Raw genomic sequence first — 24,083 nt, 5'->3', positions numbered from 1 at the left:
GGAACAGATAAACCAGTTAAACAACCCCATAACTCCTAAGGAAATAGAAGCAGTCATTAAAGGTCTCCCAACCAAAAAGAGCCCAGGTCCAGACGGGTTTAGTGCAGAATTCTATCAAACCTTCATAGAAGACCTCATACCAATATTATCCAAACTATTCCACAAAATTGAAACAGATGGATCACTACCGAATACCTTCTACGAAGCCACAATTACTCTTATACCTAAACCACACAAAGACCCAACAAAGAAAGAGAACTTCAGACCAATTTCCCTTATGAATATCGACGCAAAAATACTCAACAAAATTCTGGCAAACCGAATCCAAGAGCACATCAAAACAATCATCCACCATGACCAAGTAGGCTTCATCCCAGGCATGCAGGGATGGTTTAATATACGGAAAACCATCAACGTGATCCATTATATAAACAAACTGAAAGAACAAAACCACATGATCATTTCATTAGATGCTGAGAAAGCATTTGACAAAATTCAACACCCCTTCATGATAAAAGTCCTGGAAAGAATAGGAATTCAAGGCCCATACCTGAACATAGTAAAAGCCATATAAAGCAAACCAGTTGCTAACATTAAACTAAATGGAGAGAAACTTGAAGCAATCCCACTAAAATCAGGGACTAGACAAGGCTGCCCACTCTCTCCCTACTTATTCAATATAGTTCTTGAAGTTCTAGCCAGAGCGATCAGACAACAAAAGGAGGTCAAGGGGATACAGATCGGAAAAGAAGAAGTCAAAATATCACTATTTGCAGATGATATGATAGTATATTTAAGTGATCCCAAAAGTTCCACCAGAGAACTACTAAAGCTGATAAACAACTTCAGCAAAGTGGCTGGGTATAAAATTAACTCAAATAAATCAGTTGCCTTCCTCTACACAAAAGAGAAACAAGCCGAGAAAGAAATTAGGGAAACGACACCCTTCATAATAGACCCAAATAATATAAAGTACCTCGGTGTGACTTTAACAAAGCAAGTAAAAGATCTGTACAATAAGAACTTCAAGACACTGAAGAAGGAAATTGAAGAAGACCTCAGAAGATGGAAAGATCTCCCATGCTCATGGATTGGCAGGATTAATATAGTAAAAATGGCCATTTTACCAAAAGCAATCTACAGATTCATGCAATCCCCATCAAAATACCAATACAATTCTTCAAAGAGTTAGACAGAACAATTTGCAAATTCATTTGGAATAACAAAAAACCCAGGATAGCTAAAGCTATCCTCAACAATAAAAGGACTTCAGGGGGAATCACTGTCCCTGAACTCAAGCAGTATTACAGAGCAATAGTGAAGCAATAGTGATAAAAAACTGCATGGTATTGGTACAGAGACAGACAGATAGACCAATGGAATAGAATTGAAGACCCAGAAATGAACCCACACACCTATGGTCACTTGATTTTTGACAAAGGAGCCAAAACCATCCAATGGAAAAAAGATAGCATTTTCAGCAAATGGTGCTGGTTCAACTGGAGGTCAACATGTAGAAGAATGCAGATCGATCCATGCTTATCACACTGTACAAAGCTTAAGTCCAAGTGAATCAAGGACCTCCACATCAAACCAGACACACTCAAACTAATAGAAGAAAAACTAGGGAAGCATCTGGAACACATGGGCACTGGAAAAAATTTCCTGAACAAAACACCAATGGCTTATGCTCTAAGAACAACAATCGACAAATGGGATCTCATAAAACTGCAAAGCTTCTGTAAGGCAAAGGACACTGTGGTTAGGACAAAACAGCAACCAACAGATTGGGAAAAGATCTTTACCAATCCTACAACAGATAGAGGCCTTATATCCAAAATATACAAAGAACTCAAGAAGTTAGACCGCAGGGAAACAAATAACCCTATTAAAAATGGGGTTCATAGCTAAACAAAGAATTCACAGCTGAGGAATGCCGAATGGCTGAGAAACACCTAAAGAAATGTTCAACATCTTTAGTCATAACGGAAATGCAAATCAAAACAACCCTGAGATTTCACTTCACACCAGTGAGAATGGCTAAGATCAAAAACTCAGGGGACAACAGATGCTGGCGAGGATGTGGAGGAAGAGGAACACTCCTCCATTGTTGGTGGGATTGCAGACTGGTACAACCATTCTGGAAATCAGTCTGGAGGTTCCTCAGAAAATTGGACATTGAACTACCTGAGGATCCAGCTATACCTCTCTTGGGCATATACCCAAAAGATGCCCCAACATATAAAAAAGACACGTGCTCCACTATGTTCATTGCAGCCTTATTTATAATAGCCAGAAGCTGGAAAGAACCCAGATGCCCTTCAACAGAGGAATGGATACAGAAAATGTGGTTCATCTACACAATGGAATATTACTCAGCTATCAAAAACAACGACTTTATGAAATTCGTAGGCAAATGGTTGTAACTGGAAAACATCATCCTGAGTGAGCTAACCCAATCACAGAAAGACATACATGGTATGCACTCATTGATAAGTGGCTATTAGCCCAAATGCTTGAATTACCCTAGATGCCTAGAACAAATGAAACTCAAGACGGATGATCAAAATGTGAATGCTTCACTCTTTCTTTAAAAGGGGAACAAGAATACCCTTGGCAGGGAAGAGAGAGGCAAAGATTAAAACAGAGACTGAAGGAACACCCATTCAGAGCCTGCCCCACATGTGGCCCATACATATACAGCCACCCAATTAGACAAGATGGATGAAGCAAAGAAGTGCAGACCGACAGGAGCCGGATGTAGATCGCTCCTGAGAGACACAGCCAGAATACAGCAAATACAGAGGCGAATGCCAGCAGCAAACCACTGAACTGAGAATAGGACCCCCTTGAAGGAATCAGAGAAAGAACTGGAAGAGCTTGAAGGGGCTCGAGACCCCATATGTACAACAATGCCAAGCAACCAGAGCTTCCAGGGACTAAGCCACTACCTAAAGACTATACATGGACTGACCCTGGACTCTGACCTCATAGGTAGCAATGAATATCCTAGTAAGAGCACCAGTGGAAGGGGAAGCCCTGGGTCCTGCTAAGACTGAACCCCCAGTGAACTAGAGTGGTGGGGGGAGGGCGGCAATGGGGGGAGGGTTGGGAGGGGAACACCCATAAGCAAGGGGAGGGGAGAGGGGGATGTTTGCCCGGATACCGGGAAAGGGAATAACACTCGAAATGTATATAAGAAATACTCAAGTTAAAAAAAAAAAAGAAATACAAAAAAAAAATGAAAGCAAGTGTTATCATATTCCTGTGATATGAGAAGGACAGTTGGCAGTAGGCAAGATATTTCATGACAAATGCATTCAGGCAAAAGACAAGGATTAAATTTTGTAAGAAAAAATATGACAAAATGATACAAGAAGAAATAGAAAATTAAACAAGCCATGTCTGTTAATTGGATGCTATTTCAAGTTCCCACAAATAAACTTGTTTTAAAAGTAATAAATGTTAACTGTCACAAGTGAGTCATTTGTAAAGTCTGTGATAGTGTTTTTCTCACAAATATTTTTCTGCTGGGTAGTTTGATTGGGAAATCCTTTTTCCTTATAGGTGTTTCTAAATTAAAATTATTCTAGTCCTCATATTAGCAAAAATTTCACATTCTCAGATATTATCATTTTTTGCAGCTGCTTTCATAGATCTAGCCAGCTCATCTGAATTCTAAAGATTTCCTCATATAAGCCACCACCTGCTAGAGCAATAGCTCTCAACCTGTGGGGTATGTCCCCCACAGGGGTTGCATATCAGATAACTTGCACATCGGTTATATCCAATATTTATTTAGCATACATTTCATAGATGAAAATTCATGAAGTCAAAGTTTATAAGACTCGAACAAAAGTCTATTTCTTTAAATATTTTATGTCTGTGTGTTTATGTGCATTTGTATACAGATGCCTGCAGAAGCTAGAGTTGGGCGTTAGATCCCATGAAGCTGTAGTTACAGGTTATATCATGGGGATCGGGCACAAAACGTCAGTCTTCTGAGGGGCAACAATTGTTACTAACTTCTCAGCCATCTATCTTCATCCGTTTCATTAAAAAACCCTTTATACAATATATTTTGATTATATTTTCTCCTCCATCAACTTCAATTAGATCCTCCCCCGCCCCCTTTCTCCACCCAATTTATATTCTTTCTCTTTAACAAGAACTCCCACAGAAGTGAAAATCAAAGCGAACAACCAAAACTCTAGTAATATAAAAAGTGCCCAAGCGAAACAAAATCCAAAGCACATCTATCTCAACACCGGAGTGTATTTGTATTATTTAACTACTCCTGGGTTTACGGTCTGCCCTCTAGTGTGGTTGATACACCTAGTGACACTTCTTTGGAGGAAATTGACTTTTCCCTTTGCTAGTGGATATCAAGGGTAGATAGCTTCTTGGTTAGGGACAGGGCTTCATGTTCATTTCCCCAACTCAGTGGTGGGACGCAAGCAGGACCCCATGTATACCCCATGCTGGGACCCTTCTTGTTTGAACCTGAGCAGGTCTAGTGCATGCTAACACAGTCTGGCTGAATGTATGTGTCCTGTCATGTCTAGAAGATCATCAGTCTCCTACAGCTCCCTCCTCTTCCACAGAATCCCCTAAACCATGAGCAGGGGGGTATTAGATGAAGTAATCGTTAAATCATAACCTTTGAAAGCTGTTAAGCTCTGTGTACATTTGAGAAGACTGTTGGAAACTGATAAGACTAAGACATGCTTGAGAAAGCTCTGACTATTTTTAAGGAGAAAGAAGGAACATTTTGAAGAAGATCAGTCAGTTTTAGTTTAGTCAGAGTTGCTTAACTAATATTTTTGGACTTTCACCGAAATAAGCAATGTTGAATTTCTAAACCAGAAAGAATAGTTCTCAAGGAGGTGACTTCTTTATTTTTAATTTTTAGAAGATAAAGTGTGTGCATGAATTTCATATATGTGCATTCACAGATCTCAAATTTCTTAAATACATGTAAAACTTTATATTTCGTATTGACACTGAAGTGAAGTCTCCTTTCTAATAATAGTGTTTGATATCTTGTAATTTCTCTAGGGTTAATCTATTTTATTTTTTCACTATTCTTATACTTAAAAAGCATTGAACACCAATCTCTCTGGCTCTGTGTCTAATGTCAGAGGGCTTAGATGGAGTTGGTTCTCCAGCTTTGCTGCCCATAACATGCATTTATCTTGGGCTTGCTTGACTCCATGCCTGCAGTTCTCCTTGGCAGATATCTTATGGTCCTGCCATTTTTAATATCTTATGTTCTGTAGCACAACTCGGACTTCACTTCCACAACTCCACTCAATGGCCTCTCAGGGCCTCTTGGCCTCTCAACAGTTTTCACCTAGGGACTGCCCTGCAGCACAGTACTAAGAAGCAGTGGCTCTCTGAAACCATGGGAAAGGCCACAGGATCCCTTATCTTTCTAAACTCTGAAGTCATCAATTGGAGACTACTGCCAGGATGACTGTCAGCTTGGCATGGCCTTGGCCCTTGAACTTCATTACCATTAGCTTTTGCCTGCAGTTGCCTTCCAAGAGCAGAAAAATGTTTTATGCTCTCTTCCACACAGTTGGAAGCTTAGAGGGGTAGGATCTTGACCTGAGAACACAAATTTTTCCAGGGCGGATCTGTCCTCTCCTTCTGACACTTATCTTAACAGTAGTTGCTTCTTTTTGAGCATAAACCTTGACTGGAACATTAATCTTGTGGTGTTCTTTGTTCCCCTCTGTCCATTTTGTATTTCTTCCTGTACCATTGTAGGTTGCTTTCAATTGTAGCTTCAGGCATATTCTTTGGGCACAGAGCATTGTCAATATATGAATGGTGGCTCTCTACCCCAGATACCAGTAGTGTTCTTCTCTGAAACCTGTTGAGCAAAGCCCACACAGTCGTCATTGTCCTCAGTGCTGTCTTCCAGGCTCCTACAAAATTGTTCTTCCAGTACAACCGCTAAAGCCTTCCACAGTCCTCTAAGAAATAGCACGGTCAGCAAACACTTCTTGGCATCTGCAATAGTGACTGGGTTTGGTGTCTGTGTATGGGATGGATTCCCAGGTTGGGGCAGTCTCTGGATGGCCTTTCCTTCAGACTCTGCTCCACACTTTGTCTCCATATTTCCTTTAGACAGGAGGGTTAAAAATTTGGAGATGGGTGGGTGGTCCCATACTCCAACGGGGGGGCCTTCTTCCTCCCCTTGTTGGGTATTTCAGCTTAGAAGTGCTTGTCGACGTGAGTCTGATATAGCTGTCTTCCAGAGTCTGAGAAATACAGATGTAGATGCTCACAGCCAACCACTGGACTGAGCATGGGGTCCCCAATGGAAGAGTTAGTTAAAGGGCTGAGGGAGCTGAAGGGGTTTGCAACCCCACAGGAAGAACAACAATATCAACCAACCAGATACCCCAGAGCTCCCAGGGACTAACCCATCAAACAAAAAGTACACATGGAGGGGACCCACGGTCCCACCTGCATATGTAGCAGAGGATGGGCCTTATCTGGTATCAATGGGAGGGGAGGCCCTTGGTCTTGTAAAGGCTCCTTGCCCCAGTGTAGGGAAATGCTAGTGTGGCGAGGTGGGAGTGGGTGGGTGTGTAGGGGAGCACCCTTATACAAGCAGGGGGAGGGGAATGGGATGAGGGGTTTGAGGAGGGGAAACTGGGAAAGGGGATAACATTTGAAGTGTAAATAAATAAAAATCCAATTAAAAAATAAACTAATGGTAACTGTAAAAAAGAGAGAGAAGAAAAATGCTCTTATCAGACAAATACAGGAAAGACTAGCAGTGGGACAATCTTTTTTTTTTTTTCTTTTTTTTTCCGGAGCTGGGGACCGAACCCAGGGCCTTCCGCTTGCTAGGCAAGCGCTCTACCACTGAGCTAAATCCCCAACCCCGCAGTAGAACAATCTTAACATCGACAGTGGTGATGTAGAAGTCATCTTCTCTTTTTGAGTCTGTTTCCTTTTTTCCTTTATAGGTCTCTCTCTTGATTTTAATTGTAACTACGAAAATATACCATGTAAGAAATTAAAAAAAAAAGCATTAGAAGAAGTAGTAGCATGGTTAGGTCTGTCACAGAAATAGCCCATTCTCTTGAACCAAATTCTGCACTACTTTTCTATCACTGTAACAATGGCTAAGGCACCTTATGGAAGGAAGGGTTTATTTGGGCTCATGGTCCCAGAAGGATAAAAACTCATCACCATCCTGGTGGGGAAGCAGGAATGGAGCAGCAAGCTGGGGACTCCCGTCTTAAACTTCAAGCATGAAACCGAGCTGGCACCAGGATGGTGAGGGCCAGCTTTGGAAGTCGAACTTATGGGAAGCTATAAGCATGGTGTCTGTACGTAGTGGAGCAAGTTTTCCACCTCCTGGCATGTGAGGATCAAAAGAAAGAAGGGGAAGAAGAGAAAGCAGGCAAGCGGGTCACTGAAGTCTCTTCAAGAACATACCTCAAAAATGACCCCAAACCTCGCTAAATCTCACCATTTAAAGTTCCCATGACTTGCTGGTTTTCTAAGGAGGATTGGATGAAGGGAGAATACTTGCCTTGAATGTGGTAGAGCCATACCATGGGCCAGGGTCATAGAGTGACTGGAAAGCTGAATTCCTGATGTCTGGAAAGGATATAAATATAACCCAACAGGCAGTACAATGCCGTGTGGTATTGGCTTACCTTGCCGCTCTTTGCTGACCATCGTTTGTACTGATTCCATGGACTTCAACCAATTTCATAGAAACTTAGGATTTCTGCTGGATTGAACTGCCATTGCTGATTTGTGAATGGTGTTTGTGATCATCGATTGAGTGCCACAGCTGTGAACTGAACTACTGATATCACAACAATGCAGATTAGATTCACTACAGAAACAACAACAACAACAACAACAAAAACAGCTCTACACACTCCTTTGCCCTGTTAGCCTTTCCTTACCTCTGGTAGGTGATGGGATAAAAGAGAGGTTAAAAAATTTAAGTACACTTATTAAATTAAGGTGTTTTGTTTCTCCATCTTTATTAACTTGGGTATTTCTCATTTACATTTCAATTGTTATTCCCCTTCTCAGTTTCTGAGCCAACATCCCCCTCCCCTTCTCTATCGGTGTTCCCCTCCCCATCCTCCCCCCATTACCGCCCTCCCCCCAACAATCCCGTTCACTGGGGGTTCAGTCTTAGCAGGACCAAGGGCTTCCCCTTCCACTGGTGCTCTTACTAGGCTATTCATTGCTACCTATGAGGTCAGAGTCCAGGGTCAGTCCATGTATAGTCTTTGGGTAGTGGCTTAGTCCCTGGAAGCTCTGGTTGCTTGGCATTGTTGTTCATATGGGGTCTCGAGCCCCTTCAAGCTCTTCCAGTTCTTTCTCTGATTCCTTCAACGGGGGTCCCGTTCTCAGTTCAGTGGTTTGCTGCTGGCATTTGCCTCTGTATTTGCTGTATTCTGGCTGTGTCTCTCAGGAGAGATCTACATCCGGTTCCTGTCGACCTGCACTTCTTTGCTTCATCCGTCTTATCTAGTTTGGTGGCTGTATATGTATGGGCCACATGTGGGGCAGGCTCTGAATGGGTGTTCCTTCTGCCTCTGTTCTAAACTTTGCCTCCCTATTCCCTCCCAAGGGTATTCTTGTTCTCCTTTTAAAGAAGGAGTGAAGCATTCACATTTTGATCATCCGTCTTGAGTTTCATTTGTTCTAGGCATCTAGGGTAATTCAAGCATTTGGGATAATATCCACTTATCAATGAGTGCATACCATGTGTGTTTTTCTGTGATTGGGTTACCTCACTCAGGATGATATTTTCCAGTTCCATCCATTTCCCTATGAATTTCATAAAGTCATTGTTTTTGATAGCTGAGTAACATTCCATTGTGTAGATGTTTTTTAAATAACCCTACTAAATGGTTTATTTTAGCTCACAATTTCTGATTTCAGGGCAGGGCACTCTGGGCTCCCGTCATGCCAAAACTATTCCATTTTTCCCTTTCTTTCTTTCTTTCTTTCTTTCTTTCTTTCTTTCTTTCTTTCTTTCTTTCTTCCTTTCTTTCCCCCCCCCCAGACGTACTTTCTCTGTGTATCCCTAGCTGTCTTAGAACTTACTATGTAGGGGCTGGAGAATGGCTCAGTCAATGTTAAGAGCACTGACTGCTCTTCCAGTCCAATTCCCAGCACCCACAAGGCAGCTCACAACTGTCTGTTATTCCAATATCTGATGCCCCCACACAGGCATTCATGCAGGCAAAACACAATGCACATAAAATAAATATCCATAAAATTAAGAAAAGAGAAAAGATATCATAGGCAAGAACCTGAAATAGTCGATCATTCAGAATCAAGAACTGAGACAAATGAAATATAGACATGCTTACCTGCTTATGTGCCTGCTTCTCTCATTTAGGTTTCTCTTCCCATATCCTCTTCAGTACCTCCTGCCTAGGGAACGGTGCCAACTATAATGGGGTGTCTTTCTACAGCAAAGAACAGTCAACAGTGAACCCCCTGAGGTGTGCTCACAGGTCATGCTCATCTTGATAATTTCTCAGTTGAGGCTCTCTTCCCAGTTGTTTCTAGTTTGTGTCAAGTTGACAGTTGAAACTAACTACCACAGGGTCTCTTTAGTGGCCTACATCTGGTATTCTCTCACAGTGGTGAGAAAGCTTCTAAAGATTGTAGGTGAACTTTGAAAATGGCCTTCCTGAAATTTACACATATTAAAAGTCATTTCCTGGTCCACTAGTCTAGTAACGACAAAGGTAATAAATAGTTAAACTTTAATAAAGCAAATGGATTCGGGAAGACATTTCTTATTCCTTTTTTTTTGCTTGGTCTACTACTTGGTACCCTTGCTTTGTGTGTAAATCCTTACCTGTCATCAATCCGATCACAGGCTGGTATATTAAACTTGTAGGCCCATGCTTTGCAAATTTTATTTTTCCATCTCTTTCTAAAGTGAAGACACTTGGTATTCTTTGGAATTCTCATATCATATTCATTATCTAGTTTCTCACGGTAGACAGAAACAGATAAATGTGGAAAATTGCTCCTGTTAGCCTAGAACATTTAACCACTGAAGGGAAACTTCAATTTTCTTGATGAGATCTTTTCTTAGCTTCAGCCTCATTCTCTCCCTTCCAGTGTACTAGTCCCTCCTCTTCGGGATAGCAGAATTAGTCCAGCAGAAGCTATTTCATTTCCAGCACATCCCTAGACACTGTGCAGCAAGCAAGCTAGAAGATACATTTACTATATTCAGTCTTTACCTCCTGCCCGCTGCCAGGCTAATCTGGACTCTTGGCTTGACTTAGTTACTTTCTCCAATGTCTTCAGCCTAATACGTAGAGAGAGCCAGGGAAGATCACCTTTATGCTACCCCATTAGGGTGCAGCTGTTATAGCTAGCAGGGAGTAGCTAGAAGAGGAATGCATTTTCCAGCCACACTTCTGTCTCTGTGCTCCACACTTACCTCCAAGTCTTGCTCTTGTCTGTCCCTTCAGGGTTTGAGGCCCACTTTCCCCCCTTCTAGTGGAAGAAGAACTAAGTTTAAGGAAAATGAAATCATCCTGTGGTATTTGGTTTGACTTTGCTTCTGATTGCCTCGGCTTGAGTTTGCCTGCTTGCCCATACTTTCAGTAATTACTGGTGTCTTGCTTACTATTGTCAGGACATTTGAGCGTTCTCTTCCTCATGGAGTCCGTGCTTTTCAGTGCCAGCATTTTTTTTTTCATGTGGTGTTTCTACTCAATAAGGCTACACATCCCTGAAGGGGCAGGATGGAGCAGTGACCTATTGTACCGCAGATCTCGGTATGATCAGGGACTGCTGTGCCAGCAGCACCACAATTCCAAATCTAGTCTGATCAGAGTAGAAGAAGCATTGCACTGTCAGGGTGAGGATGAGAACACGAAGTGCCCAAGTACCAACAGTGAGAATCTCTGTGAAGACTGAGTAGAGCCTATTGGCTACAGCTTCAGGTTGAAATGAAATCTTCTGTTGTCTCCCCTGGAGCCAAGGTGGCCTGGTCTATATGCTCAGCCATATGTAGAAAACAGACATGTTTCCACTAACATCTGATGAAGGATATAACAGCAAGTAGAGAACGTACTGGTCCTGGGAAATGTCTAGATGGCCGGCTGGGGGTGAATGGCTGCGATTCTTGCCTGAAATCAGAAGGAAAAAATGAATGATGGAGGAGAAACAAATCATGAAGGAAAGGATGCAGAAGAGTTCTCACCTTTAAATTACAGCACCACTCCAAAAGCAGTGATGAAGAACGAAGTGCCAAGGATGGGAAGGCAGACTTGCAATAACTTTTCCTTAGAGAAACTTACAGAAAGTGCTAACAGAGGGGCAGAGGCCTGAGGTGAGGGCCCTCTGGACTCCATGGTGCTGTTCTGAGAATGTCTGCCTCTTCTACTTTTCTACTATTCTTTGGCTTATTACTGCTGTCTGGTTTTTGGAGGTATTTTATTTGTTGTAATCAGAGTCCCTAAATGATATATCTCACTGGAAATGTCAAAATCATTCTTTTTTTTCCTCTATCTTTATTAAATTGGGTATTTCTTATTTACATTTCGATTGTTATTCCCTTTCCCGGTTTCCGGGCCAACATCCCCCTAGCCCCTCCCCCTCCCCTTCCCTATGGGTGTTTCCCTCCCCATCCTCCCCCCTTTACCACCTTCCCCCCAACAATCACGTTCACTGGGGGTTCAGTCTTGGCAGGACCAAGGGCTTCCCCTTCCACTGGTGCTCTTACTAGGCTATTCATTGCTACCTATGAGGTCAGAGTCCAGGGTCAGTCCATGTATAGTCTTTGGGTAGTGGCTTAGTCCCTGGAAGCTCTGGTTGCTTGACATTGTTGTACATATGGGGTCTCGAGCCCCTTTAAGCTCTTTCAGTCCTTTCTCTGATTCCTTCAACGGGGTTCCCGTTCTCAGTTCAGTGGTTTGCTGCTGGCATTCGCCTGTGTATTTGCTGTATTCTGGGTGTGTCTCTTAGGAGAGATTTACATCTGGTTCCTGTTGGCTTGCACTTCTTTGCTTCATCCATCTTGTCTAATTGGGTGGCTGTATGTGTATGGGCCACATGTTGGGCAGGCTCTGAATGGGTGTTCCTTCTGCCTCTGTTCTAAACTTTGCCTCCCTATTCCCTGCCAAAGGTATTCTTGTTCCCCTTTTAAAGAAGGAGTGAAGCATTTGCATTTTGGTCATCCTCCTTGAGAGCAAAAGCATTTTTACAAATTTAACTTATTTCACAGATGAAGTAGACTAGCATGAATTCTTACTTTCTGCTAACATATATATCCGCTGATTTCATGACTTAGAATATATACAAAAATTTCATTAGGACAGGTTCTCTTGAACACCAACATGTTAATTGCAAAAATGTCTATATCACTTAGAAGTCATTCATTCTAGTGTGTACAAGTAAAAGCCATTAATAAATTAATAATTATGTAGGGATTCAAAGGTTTTTGCTCAAAATTTGGTAGAAGATAAGTAGGAATTATAAGTTAAAGATCATCAGGATGATCTTGATTTAAGGAGCCTCTGTTTCTGGATCAGAAATCATCCTGATGTCCTTGTCAGTCCTTTTGCCTCAACAAGCAGATGTATAGTCGTGCCAGTAGCTTTGCCCTGGGAGCCTGTACCCATAATTCCATTCTTTCTGCGATCAATTCTAAGAAAATACAGTCTTCATAAAGCTGTCACACTTCCACTGTTCCTTCCGGGAAACACAATTGATGACTTGTGTATACCTTATCATAGGGCATATGGGAAAATGTAAGGGGAAGGCAAGAATGACCCTTTGGATATTTGAACGAATAGGACTGGCTATGTTCAGCAGGAATCCCCACTAACCATGGTCCTCTACAGAATGCCCATAGGAACGTAGCCATTTGTCATTTGGAACTAATAAAATATCTTGACCCCAAGGGCAGTGACAAACATTGTCACTTTATAATGTCACCTCAGGAAGGGCTTGTAGCTGCCCTTTTTCAAAATAAATAAAAAATAGCTCAGGCATAAATGACAGTAAATATCAGGGATACCAAATTGGGCAAATTTCAGTCGCAAAGAGGAAGTAAAGGATTTGCAAGAATTAATAAAATGAGCGCTTTTTGTATATCAGGCGCTTTTTTATCTAGGAAAATTATATTAAAATCCAAAATAGGTCCTCCTCTGTCAAATTAAGAAGAGATTGTACTTGAAATTCAGCTAGTCAGTGTAACAGAAAGGATTTCACAGTGAATTTTACTCTCTCTCTCTCTCTCTCTCTCTCTCTCTCTCTCTCTCTCTCTCTCTCTCTCTCTCCCCCTCTCTCTTTTTTTCCAATCTGAGTAACATTTGTGATTGGTTTCTCAGTACTGGGAACCAATCTCAGGGCCATGTCCATGCCAGACAAACATGTTTGCTGAGTTAAATGATTTGCCACTCAGTGTCTTGTAGGCATGAATTTGTCAGCCTTTGCCTATTTTACTATCTTCATCGAAATTCATCTGTCCCCACTTCATATCTGTCGTAGCTTCTTCTCAAATCCTTTGTTTGTAAGATCAGTTCAAGCCATTCTAGGAATCTCTGTATAAAGAATTCCATCTCAGCTTTGTCTTTACTTTAAAAGCTACTAGTCATCTATCCATTACTGATCAATATCTGCACGTTTAGGCTCTAAGGTAAAAGTTTGCTTTACATTTTCAGTTGTTAATAATTGTTTCTAACATTTTTTAAAAATGTTTGCATTTCTTTTTTTTTCTTTTCTTTTTTTCGGAGCTGGGGACCGAACCTAGGGCTTGCGCTTGCTAGGCAAGCGCTCTACCACTGAGCTAAATCCCCAACCCCAATGTTTGCATTTCTTAATAAAAAATGTTTAGAAAATGGGAGCCATTAGCTTAGTAGCTGTATCAGTTCCATCCCTCCTCCTTAACTATTTCTGTGACTTACCTGTCACTTCAAATTTATGATCTCTAATTGTTACTGTTGCATGTCTATGTGTGTTTGTGTTTGTATGTGTGTGTTCGCGCATGCACACATGCATGTGCATGCGTGTGTGCCTGTGTTTGTAATGTACTGTGCTGATAATCCCTTCGATTGGACAACTTATGTGGGAGCTTGTTTCTGGAGAATACTGCTTTCTTCTATCTGAACGGTAATTGACCATCTCTAGCTCTTTATCTAGGGGTGGGACCTTGAGGAATTTCTCCTGCTCCCACTGGCAGGTCAGTTGAGTTGCCACTATGTTGGTTTTGTCAGGCAAGAAAGCTGTTGAGATTTCATGAGTGCAGTCCCCTTGTCAGGTCTAGGAGATCCTATGTTGTAGCAGATGTTTCTGGGGCCCTGGAACTTAAAATCTTTCTTAGAATTCATTGACTGGAGTTCTGTATCTAGGATTTGTGAAATTTCCTCTGTCTCCATTGGCATGGCAAATGATGTCGTCATTATCTAGGTCTTGTTTAAGCAACAGCACTGTTGAGATTTTATGAGTATAATTTCCCTACCATATTGCAAAGACATTGTCTAGTAGCCAGTGACCAGACCCTCTGGCTCCTAAAATCTAGGGTTTATCTACATTCTACTTATTCTACAGAATTATCTACGAATGATATTGGAATTCAAATTCCGGAATAGTGTTATACTATAATTCACACGAGATACAATACAGTGCATTTTACAAGTACGAAAGACAGATTTGAGATTTCTTGCTATTCTACTGACAACCAAGCTTTTATGGTTATATTCGATATCAAAATCAGACTTCCAACTCCTCAATATACCAAGGAACGAGAAATAATAACCATGGGTAAACAAAACAAACAAACAAACAAACAAACAAAAAACCAGACTTGCTCAAGAATCCACTTAATGTAGAAATTAAATAGACTAGAAGAAAATAGAACAAAACCAATGTCAGTTTGAAGAAAATAGAACCAAACCAAAGTCAGTTTGAGTCAGAGATTTACTCTCGGAATTAAGAAAATTGGGTTTGAAATTCTCTGGCCTTTGTCCAGAAGAGAGAACTGTGGTGGGTGGGCTGCCCTATGGTTCTCCTTTTGATATGTGCCCAGAAGTCGTAACAGTAGTGGTTTTTCGTTTCTATAGCCTAAGAATTTGCAAGAGAAGTCAAATCTGAGAGACACTGAAAAAGCAGTCACCATGTTAAACATAAATCATAAATCTAAAGAAAAACATCAGGACACAAAGTTGCCCATGCTTCATATTCATAGCACACACATACATGATCATAGTAGAGAGCTCACATTTTCTTCCGTGCTTACCATCACTGCCATGAGTTTATACACCTTAGTATTGACATCCCATCTTCGTTTTGAGTATGAGCCCACTGTGACTTATACTGTTGCCTAACTCGGTGCTTGCCACACTGCTGCCTCTCTCAGGTCTAGGGTCAGAGGTCATGTTGATGTTGGGTTGGCATATAAGTCATAAATGGCTGACTTATTTAGAGCGGTAGTTATTCTAATATAACGGTGTGGGCATGAAAATTATCTGGACCATCCTGCCCTTTTGAATAGTTGTGAATCAGTTTGAAATATTCCCTCTCTTTTGGGTTTCCTTCCTTTAAAAGTTTGATGTTATGTATGATATATTGACTCTAGCGTCTTTATCCTTTTTTGGAGAACTTTTTCACATAGTTGAATGAGGTTATATATTGAGTTCTATGTACAAGTCCTAGTATATTTCTTGTCTCAGGCCTTTGTTATTGAAGGCTGAATAGTAAAGGTCTGGTGTTCCAACTTCTCTAGAATCTGAGATCCAAGGTTCATGACTTCATTACCTGCAAGGGATACAGTGAGTTCAAGGCCGGTTTGAGCAACCTAGAAAGACCATGTCTCAATAACAACAACAACAACAGCAACAACAACAGCAACAACGGAACACCAAAAAACCCCCACAAATGAAAAAACAAAAACAAAGCCCCAGACCAAACCAAAACAAAAAAGCTGGGCATATAGCTCAATGGTAGATCACTATGAGGTCATGGCTTTAATACTCAGTACTAAAGTGTGTGTGTGTGTGTGTGTGTGTGTGTGTGTGTGTGTGTGTGTGCGCGCTCGCGCACACATATACATTCCTCATCAAAAGAATTTAAATTATCTCTAAGAAGTCTTTACATTTTATTTTCAGGTCACAGATTATTGTAAAGCCTGATAAAATCAACAACAAAGTTAAAAGAATTGGGCCACACATAGAAATTTTCCAGCTGTTCCAGGGAAGAAAAAGACTTATATTTACTAAAAGAATTGTTAAACTGATCATCATTATACAAGCATTTATCAGGGGGTGGCTTGAGCGCAAAAGACTTCAACGATTAAAGAGCAAGGTAAGGGTTACCCTGCAGATAAGAATGTCTTTAACATTTTCGATGTAGATTTATGGTTGCTTGATTTGGGTTCGTTGTTATTGTTGTTTTAAGACAGGGTTTTTCTGTGTAGTCCTGGCTGTACTAGAACTTGCTCTGTAGACCAGGCTGGCCTTGAACTCAGAGATCTGCCTGGCTCTGCCTCTTGAGTGCTGGGATTAAAGGAGATATGCTTCACTACCATCTTGCTTCTTTTTTTTTTTTTTTACGTCACAACATTGTTTATTATGTGAATTTTTTTTACAATACAAACAAAAAATACAGGTATGCAATATATAGATACAGCTAAATGCAGAATGGTGACTTTTTTTCTCTTCAAGAGGCCATGATTCCCATTTCTAGTAAAACAAGACTGAGTATAGGTAGAAACAGGCTGGTCGTTAACTTCACAATTTGCCTAGAAATGATCTACAAATGCATTTTTCCTCCTGCTACTTACCATAAAATGTAAAAAGGGAGTTAAAGTAAAGTTTCCTCGTTGGTTTCTACCATATGAAAGATGCTATCTTCTATTTTAGCAGGGCCAATACATGGAAAATATCTAAATTAAATGTTATTACAAAAATGAAGCAGTAATGAGATTCTGGCTAAAGGGGTACTAAATGAGAATAATATATATATATATATATTTATATTTATATTTAAAGAATCCAAAACAAACAAACAACAAACAAGGCTGTTATAAAAAGCTCTAGGTGCACTGTAAGCATATAGGTTTTTTCCATGTGTACTTTTAAACAATGGAAGTGTCAAAAAATAGGGTCCACTGTGTTAGACTAAATACATTATTGTATAGGCTGCATCGAATGGAACCTCTGTATTATAATTATCATAGAGTAGCATAGTTTGCATCATATTATGGCAATTTATCCTCAATGAAAACCTTCCAGAGTCCTTTTATTTTAGAATATTCTGTAAACAATCAAACCACCAGAACATGATTGTACAACAGTAAAATGTTTTCTTGCATTAAACTGAAGACATCTTTTTAATTTAAAAAAAAAAAGAAAAAATGTAGAAAGGTACTTAGAGCTGTTAATTTCTAAGTACACAATATCCTAGACAATTCAAGGCATCTTAATCTCCTTCGAGAACAACAACAAAAAATAATTTTTGTCATGCTGTTAAATCCATCATTATGGATAAAATTGGTGCAAATTGGTCAAACGGATCCAACAAACACTGATGTCCATGCTGGCGTATTGGCAACTAATACATAACTGGTGGTCAATAGAGTTTAAAAGATCTTGCCTTTCTTCTTGTTCTTTTCCAAGGTTCTTGAAGAATTCTGTTGCTCTAAAATACGTTGTTGAGCTTCCCAGTTTGCTTTTTCTTCTTCAAACTGACGACGTTTTTCCTCTAATTCTTTGTGCTGTGCTTCTAAATTCATTTTCATTTGCTCATGGCGCCGCTGGAGCTCGGCTTCAGAGTCCTTCAGCTTTTGAACTTTTTCCTTGACCTTCATCTCAAACACCTGCTCCATCTCCATCTCCATCTTCTTCATCTTGGCCACGTGCTCCCTTCTCTCCTCCTCCATCTGCACCAGAGGGCTCTTGGTAAGTTGCCCTTTGTTCTTGTTGTTATCTACTCCATTGTAGGTCACTGCTGCTAGTTTTCTGCTTCTGTAGTTCTCATAGTGTACGTTATTGGTAACATCTTTCAAGTCCTGCATGTGTGTTCGTATCAACATATTTCTTAGAATTGTAAAATCACAATGCTCACCATTTTCAACTTCAGCCACGCCCCAAGGATACTGCCTTCCTCTGACTCTTTTGCCATTAACTTCAATGATAGTATTACTACCCACCACAGCAAGAGGTAAACGGTCCTTTATCTTCTTAACCAGCTTATTCTCTTCTTCATCATCCGTTTCTGGAAATTCATATATTTTAATTTTATGTTCTTGGATTTCTTTCATTATCTGCTTTTTAAACTGTTGGCATTCCTCTGGTGTAAGTGTGTCTGCTTTGGCAATTAAAGGGATGATATTCACTTTTTCATGCAAACGTTTCATAAACTCAATATCCAATGATTTAAGTCCATGTCCTGAAGGAGCAATGAAGTATAAACAACACTGCACCCTGTTATCAGGCATCTGTCGTCTGTTCACTCGAGATTCTGCATTTAAGTAATCTTCAAATTTACTATCAATGTAGTCGATAACAGGCTGCCAGCAATTACTATTATCCACTGCACCTCCAAGTCCCGGAGTATCAACTATCGTCAGCAGCGACTGAACACCACCTTCTTTGACTAAAACTTTGGATTGCTCCACCTGTACAGTCTTTTTGATTCTATGAGAAGGTCCTGGACACTCTAGAGAATACAAATCTGTGAGGAATAATGAGTTGATTAATGTCGACTTTTCCAGTCCAGATTCACCTACTACCATAAGAGTGAATTCAAATCCTCTTTTCACCGATTTTCTGTACACTTGATTTGGGAGGATGGCAAATCCCACATAGCCCTCAAGGTTCTTCGGTTGAGCCACAAGGGGACCTCAACCCAGGCTGCTCGGGCGGGAGACCCGAGCAGGCAAGGCCTCGGGACCGAAGAGTCGAGGGCCGGAGGCCCAGAGGAGACGCAGGAAAGACTGGCCTCCAAGGCGGGCGAGGGCTGGGCTGGGACGGGGCGGCTCCGGCGACTCGGGCCTCAGAGGCCACGGTCCGCCCGCCCGCTCCGCTCCCCCGGCCTGCCCGCCAAAGCGCTACCATCTTGCTTCTTATGTATTCTTTTTTTTTTTCATCTTTATTAACTTGGGTATTTCTTATTTACATTTCGATTGTTATTACCTTTCCCAGTTTCCGGGCCAACATCTCCCTAACCTCTCCCTCCCCTTCTTTATGGGTGTTCTCCTCCCCATCCTCCCCCCATTACCGCCCTCCCCCCAACAATCACATTCACTGGGGGTTCAGTCTTGGCAGGACCCAGGGCTTCCCCTTCCACTGGTGCTCTTACTAGGCTATTCATTGCTACCTATGAGGTTGGAGCCCAGTGTCAGTCCATGTATAGTCTTTAGGTAGTGGCTTAGTCCCTGGAAGCTCTGGTTGCTTGGCATTGTTGTTCATATGGGGTCTCGAGCTCCTTGCAAGCTCTTCCAGTTCTTTCTCTGATTCCTTCAATGGGGGTCCCGTTCTCAGTTCAGTGGTTTGCTGCTGGCATTCGCCTCTGTATTTGCTGTACTCTGGCTGTGTCTCTCAGGAGAGATCTACATCCGGTTCCTGTTGGCCTGCACTTCTTTGCTTCATCCATCTTATCTAGTTGGGTGGCTGTATATGTATGGGCCACATGTGGGGCAGGCTCTGAATGGGTGTTCCTTCTGCCTCTGTTCTAAACTTTGCCTCCCTATTCCCTGCCAAGGGTATTCTTGTTCCTCTTTTAAAGAAGGAGTGAAGCATTCACATTTTGGTCATCCCTCTTGAGTTTCATGTGTTCTGTGCATCTAGGGTAATTCAAGCATTTGGGCTATTATCCACTTATCAGTGAGTGCATACCATGTGTGTTTTTCTGTGATTGGGTTACCTCACTCAGGATGATATTTTCCAGTTCCATCCATTTCCCTATGAATTTCATAAAGTCATTGTTTTAAAGCTGGGAGTCTTCACTCTCTTCTATACCTATTATCCTTAGGTTTGATCTTCTCATTGAGTCCAGGATTTCCTGTATGTTTTGGACCAGTAGCTTTTTCCGTTTTACATTATCTTTGACAGTTGTGTCGATGATTTCTATGGAATCTTCTGCTCCTGAGATTCTCTCTTCTATCTCTTGCATTCTGTTGGTGATGCTTGTATCTATGGCTCCTTGTCTCTTTCTCCCTTTGTGCTTTCTTTATTACTTCTATTTCCATTTTTAATTCCTTCAACTGTTTGATTGTGTTTTCCTGGAATTCTTTCAGGGATTTTTGTAATTCCTCTCTATAGGCTTCTACTTGTTTATTACTGTTTTCCTGTGTTTCTCTAAGGGAGTTCTTTATGTCTTTCTTGCAGTCCTCCATCATCATGATCAAATGTGATTTTAAATCTAGATCTTGCTTTTCTGTTGTGTTTGGATATTCAGTGTTTGCTTTGGTGGAAGAATTGGGCTCCAATGATGCCATGCAGTCTTGGTTTCTCTTGCTTGGGTTCCTGCGCTTGCCTCTCGCCATCAGGTTGTCTCTGGTGTAACCTTGTTCTGCTATTTCTGACAGTGGCTAGACCGTCCTATAGGCCTGTGTGTCAGGAGTGCTATAGACCTGATTTCCTGTTTTCCTTCAGCCAGTTATGGGAACAGAGTGTTCTGCTTTCTGGAGGGTAGTCTTTCCTGTCTACTGGTCTTCAGCTGTTCCTGTGGGCCTGTGTCCTGAGTCCACCAGGCGGGTCGCTTAGAGCAGAAAAGTTGGTCTTACCTGTGGTCCCATGGCTGAAGTTGCTCCTGGGGGGCTGCTTTTGAGCTCTCCGTGAGGGCAGCAACCAAGAAGGTCTGTGCCACCTTTTCCCGGGGGCCCCCATGCACCCAGGTCCCAGATGGCATTAGGTGTTTTCCTCTGGAGTCAGAAATGTGAGCAGAGTGTGGTCTCCTCTGGCTTCCCAGGCGTGTCTGCCCCTCTGAAGGTTTAGCTCTCCCTCCCACGGGATTTGGGTGTAGCGAGCTGTTGGGTGCAGGTGGTGTCTGGACCACAGGGAACCTGCCGCTTCAGTTTTTATGTATTCTTAATTATAGAATTCAAATAGTTTTCTTGGAAATATTTATGTAATTTGTCTAAAAATGTTCTATCTCTACAAAAATCTATACATTTTGATTGAGAAAACCAAATGAGTAATTTAATTTAGTCTGGTAATAGTTTTGCCTTCTGAGAATTTGGTCACTTAGCAAAGTACTATCTTTATCCAAAGTTCAGCAATTCTGGGACTAGAGGAAACTGTCTTTTTGGTTTGTTTTTTTTTTTTCTTGTGATTTACTCTCTAGCTAGAATAATTAGAAGCTTTCTGCTTCCCAAGCTCCTGGGTACTCTCAAAGTGCATTAAACATTTCCTTTGGAAATAACTGTGTGTAACTCTTCCTTCTACATCTATCTTGGCAGATTTTAGAAACAGCAATGTTGGGTTTCATAATAAACCACAAGTATTCCTTTTGGCTGCCCAAATACAAAAGAATGCCAAATGGATGTGTCCTGGTAAAACTATGAGGGCATGAGAAATATCCTCACTTTGAGAATTAAAGCTTGGCAAACTATAAAGATGTGCACACATTTTTCTTTCAGAGTAGCTCATTGGAAGGACCTTCCTGTTAGGTCCCCAGAATACTTATTTGTAAGAACACAGCTATCTACTTGTTTGTAAGTGCAAGTGTATCCATTGCTTCGATCAATCTGATGTGAAATCTGTCTTATTAAAAATAACTCTTTATACTGAATTCATCACTAATTCTAATCACTAATATAGGTAGCCGCTGTATATTTTATACTTGAAGAAATACAGGCTCCAGTAAGTAAAATCAACTGCTCAAAGTCGAGTCAAACAGCTGATAGCCTGATAGTCAGTTCTAGGTAGCCTATTGCCTACTTGAACTACTTCCGGCAGGAGTCTTTCCTAATCCAGTAAAGCTACGTCATAGACGTTTCTGTAGCCCAGGCCCAGCTACTGCACTGATTACTCGAAGTTTCCTTAGGTCACAATTCACATGACCCAAAATGAACTCATTTTCTTACTTTCCCAGGTACCTCTGCTCCTGCATTGCATATGCAGTACATCCACTGTGCAGGCACAGCTTAGAAGTGTCTGCATTTTGACATTTTTGTTGCCATACCCAATTGCTTTGAGTTTCACATCTTTCTCTATATTCTCTTCTTCTCTGCCCTTTCCTTTAGATTTTATTTACATCTGCTTTCACGTGAAGAATTACAGTAGGTTTCTCGTTGGTTTCTTTGATTTTGCGCTTACTTTCATTCAGTCCTCTGTAATATCTGCCATGTTTTATACTTGACACATTTCCCTATTTCTCATAGTCTTATGCTGCCTTACATTGGATAGGCCATGAACTGTGAACTTACTGACTTGGACATAGGACCTCCAGTCTCTGGTGTCTGTAAAGATTGTCACATGGTACTTCTTTACATACTCTTTAGGAATTAATAAATGCCAAATTTTGATTGTACACTGTTGTTTTGTGGCTTTGACTTCTTTTTTTTTTTTTTTATTAACTTGAGTATTTCTTATATACATTTCGAGTGTTATTCCCTTTCCCGGTTTCCGGGCAAACATCCCCCTCCCCCCTCCACTTCCTTATGGGTGTTCCCCTCCCAACCCTCCCCCCATTGCCGCCCTCCCCCCATAGACTAGTTCACTGGGGGTTCAGTCTTAGCAGGACCCAGGGCTTCCCCTTCCACTGGCGCTCTTACTAGGATATTCATTGCTACCTATGGGGTCAGAGTCCAGGGTCAGTCCATGTATAGTCTTTAGGTAGTGGCTTAGTCCCTGGAAGCTCTGGTTGCTTGGCATTGTTGTACTTTTGGGGTCTCGAGCCCCTTCAAGCTCTTCCAGTTCTTTCTCTGATTCCTTCAATAGGGGACCTATTCTCAGTTCAGTGGTTTGCTGCTGGCATTCGCCTCTATATTTGCTGTATTCTGGCTGTGTCTCTCAGGAGCGATCTACATCCGGCTCCTGTCGATCTGCACTTCTTTGCTTCATCCATCTTGTCTAATTGGGTGGCTGTATATGTATGGGCCACATGTGGGGCAGGCTCTGAATGGGTGTTCCTTCAGTCTCTGTTTTAATCTTTGCCTCTCCCTTCCCTGCCAAGGGTATTATTTTCCTCATTTAAAGAAGGAGTGAAGCATTCACATTTTGATCATCCGTCTTGAGTTTCGTTTGTTCTAGGGATCTAGGGTAATTCAAGCATTTGGGCTAATAGCCACTTATCAATGAGTGCATACCATGTATGTCTTTCTGTGATTGGGTTAGCTCACTCAGGATGATATTTTCCAGTTCCAAACATTTGCCTATGAATTTCATAAACTCGTTGTTTTTGATAGCTGAGTAATATTCCATTGTGTAGATGTACCACATTTTCTGTATCCATTCCTCTGTTGAAGGGCATCTGGGTTCTTTCCATTTTCTGGCTATTATAAATAAGGCTGCGATGAACATAGTGGAGCACGTGTCTCTTTTATATGTTGAGGCATCTTTTGGGTATATGCCCAAGAGAGGTATAGCTGGATCCTCAGGCAGTTCAATGTCCAATTTTCTGAGGAACCTCCAGACTGATTTCCAGAATGGTTTTACCAGTCTGCAATCCCACCAACAATGGAGGAGTGTTCCTCTTTCTTCACATCCTCGCCAGCATCTGCTGTCACCTGAGTTTTTGATCTTAGCCATTCTCACTGGTGTGAGGTAAAATCTCAGGGTTGTTTTGATTTGCATTTCCCTTATGACTAAAGATGTTGAACATTTCTTTAGGTGTTTCTCAGCCTTTCGGCATTCCTCAGCTGTGAATTCTTTGTTTAGCTCTGAACCCCATTTTTTAATAGGGTTATTTGTTTCCCTGCGGTCTAACTTCTTGAGTTCTTTGTATATTTTGGAAATAAGGCCTCTGTCTGTTGTAGGATTGGTAAAGATCTTTTCCCAATCTGTTGGTTGCCGTTTTGTCCTAACCACAGTGTCCTTTGCCTTACAGAAGCTTTGCAGTTTTATGAGATCCCATTTGTCGATTCTTGATCTTAGAGCATAAGCCAT

The 24,083-nt window shown here is 41.3% G+C and overlaps 2 protein-coding genes across 9 annotated transcripts in view; one reads left to right on the top strand and one right to left on the bottom strand.

Moving 5' to 3' along the window:
- LOC134483165 (IQ domain-containing protein M-like) overlaps positions 1–24,083 on the top strand; it is a 249,989-nt gene that overhangs the window by 115,019 nt on the left and 110,887 nt on the right. For 7 of the 8 annotated variants that reach the window (XM_063278429.1, XM_063278428.1, XM_063278426.1 and 4 more), the window contains one exon: positions 16,140–16,335. In XM_063278429.1, the coding sequence (XP_063134499.1) occupies positions 16,140–16,335 (196 nt within the window). Of the gene's footprint in view, positions 1–16,139; positions 16,336–24,083 lie in introns of those variants that run through there. The other variant, XM_063278432.1, reaches the window with a different exon arrangement.
- Positions 16,564–19,033, bottom strand: LOC134483166 (septin-7-like). The gene has a single exon (XM_063278433.1). It carries the CDS (start codon positions 18,764–18,766, stop codon positions 17,612–17,614), a length of 1,155 nt encoding a protein of 384 aa, XP_063134503.1. The 5' UTR covers positions 18,767–19,033; the 3' UTR covers positions 16,564–17,611.

Source organism: Rattus norvegicus, chromosome 19 (genome assembly GCF_036323735.1).
Source record: "Rattus norvegicus strain BN/NHsdMcwi chromosome 19, GRCr8, whole genome shotgun sequence".
Taxonomy (NCBI): Eukaryota; Metazoa; Chordata; class Mammalia; order Rodentia; family Muridae; genus Rattus; species Rattus norvegicus.
This window is presented reverse-complemented; position numbering and strand designations above follow the sequence as displayed.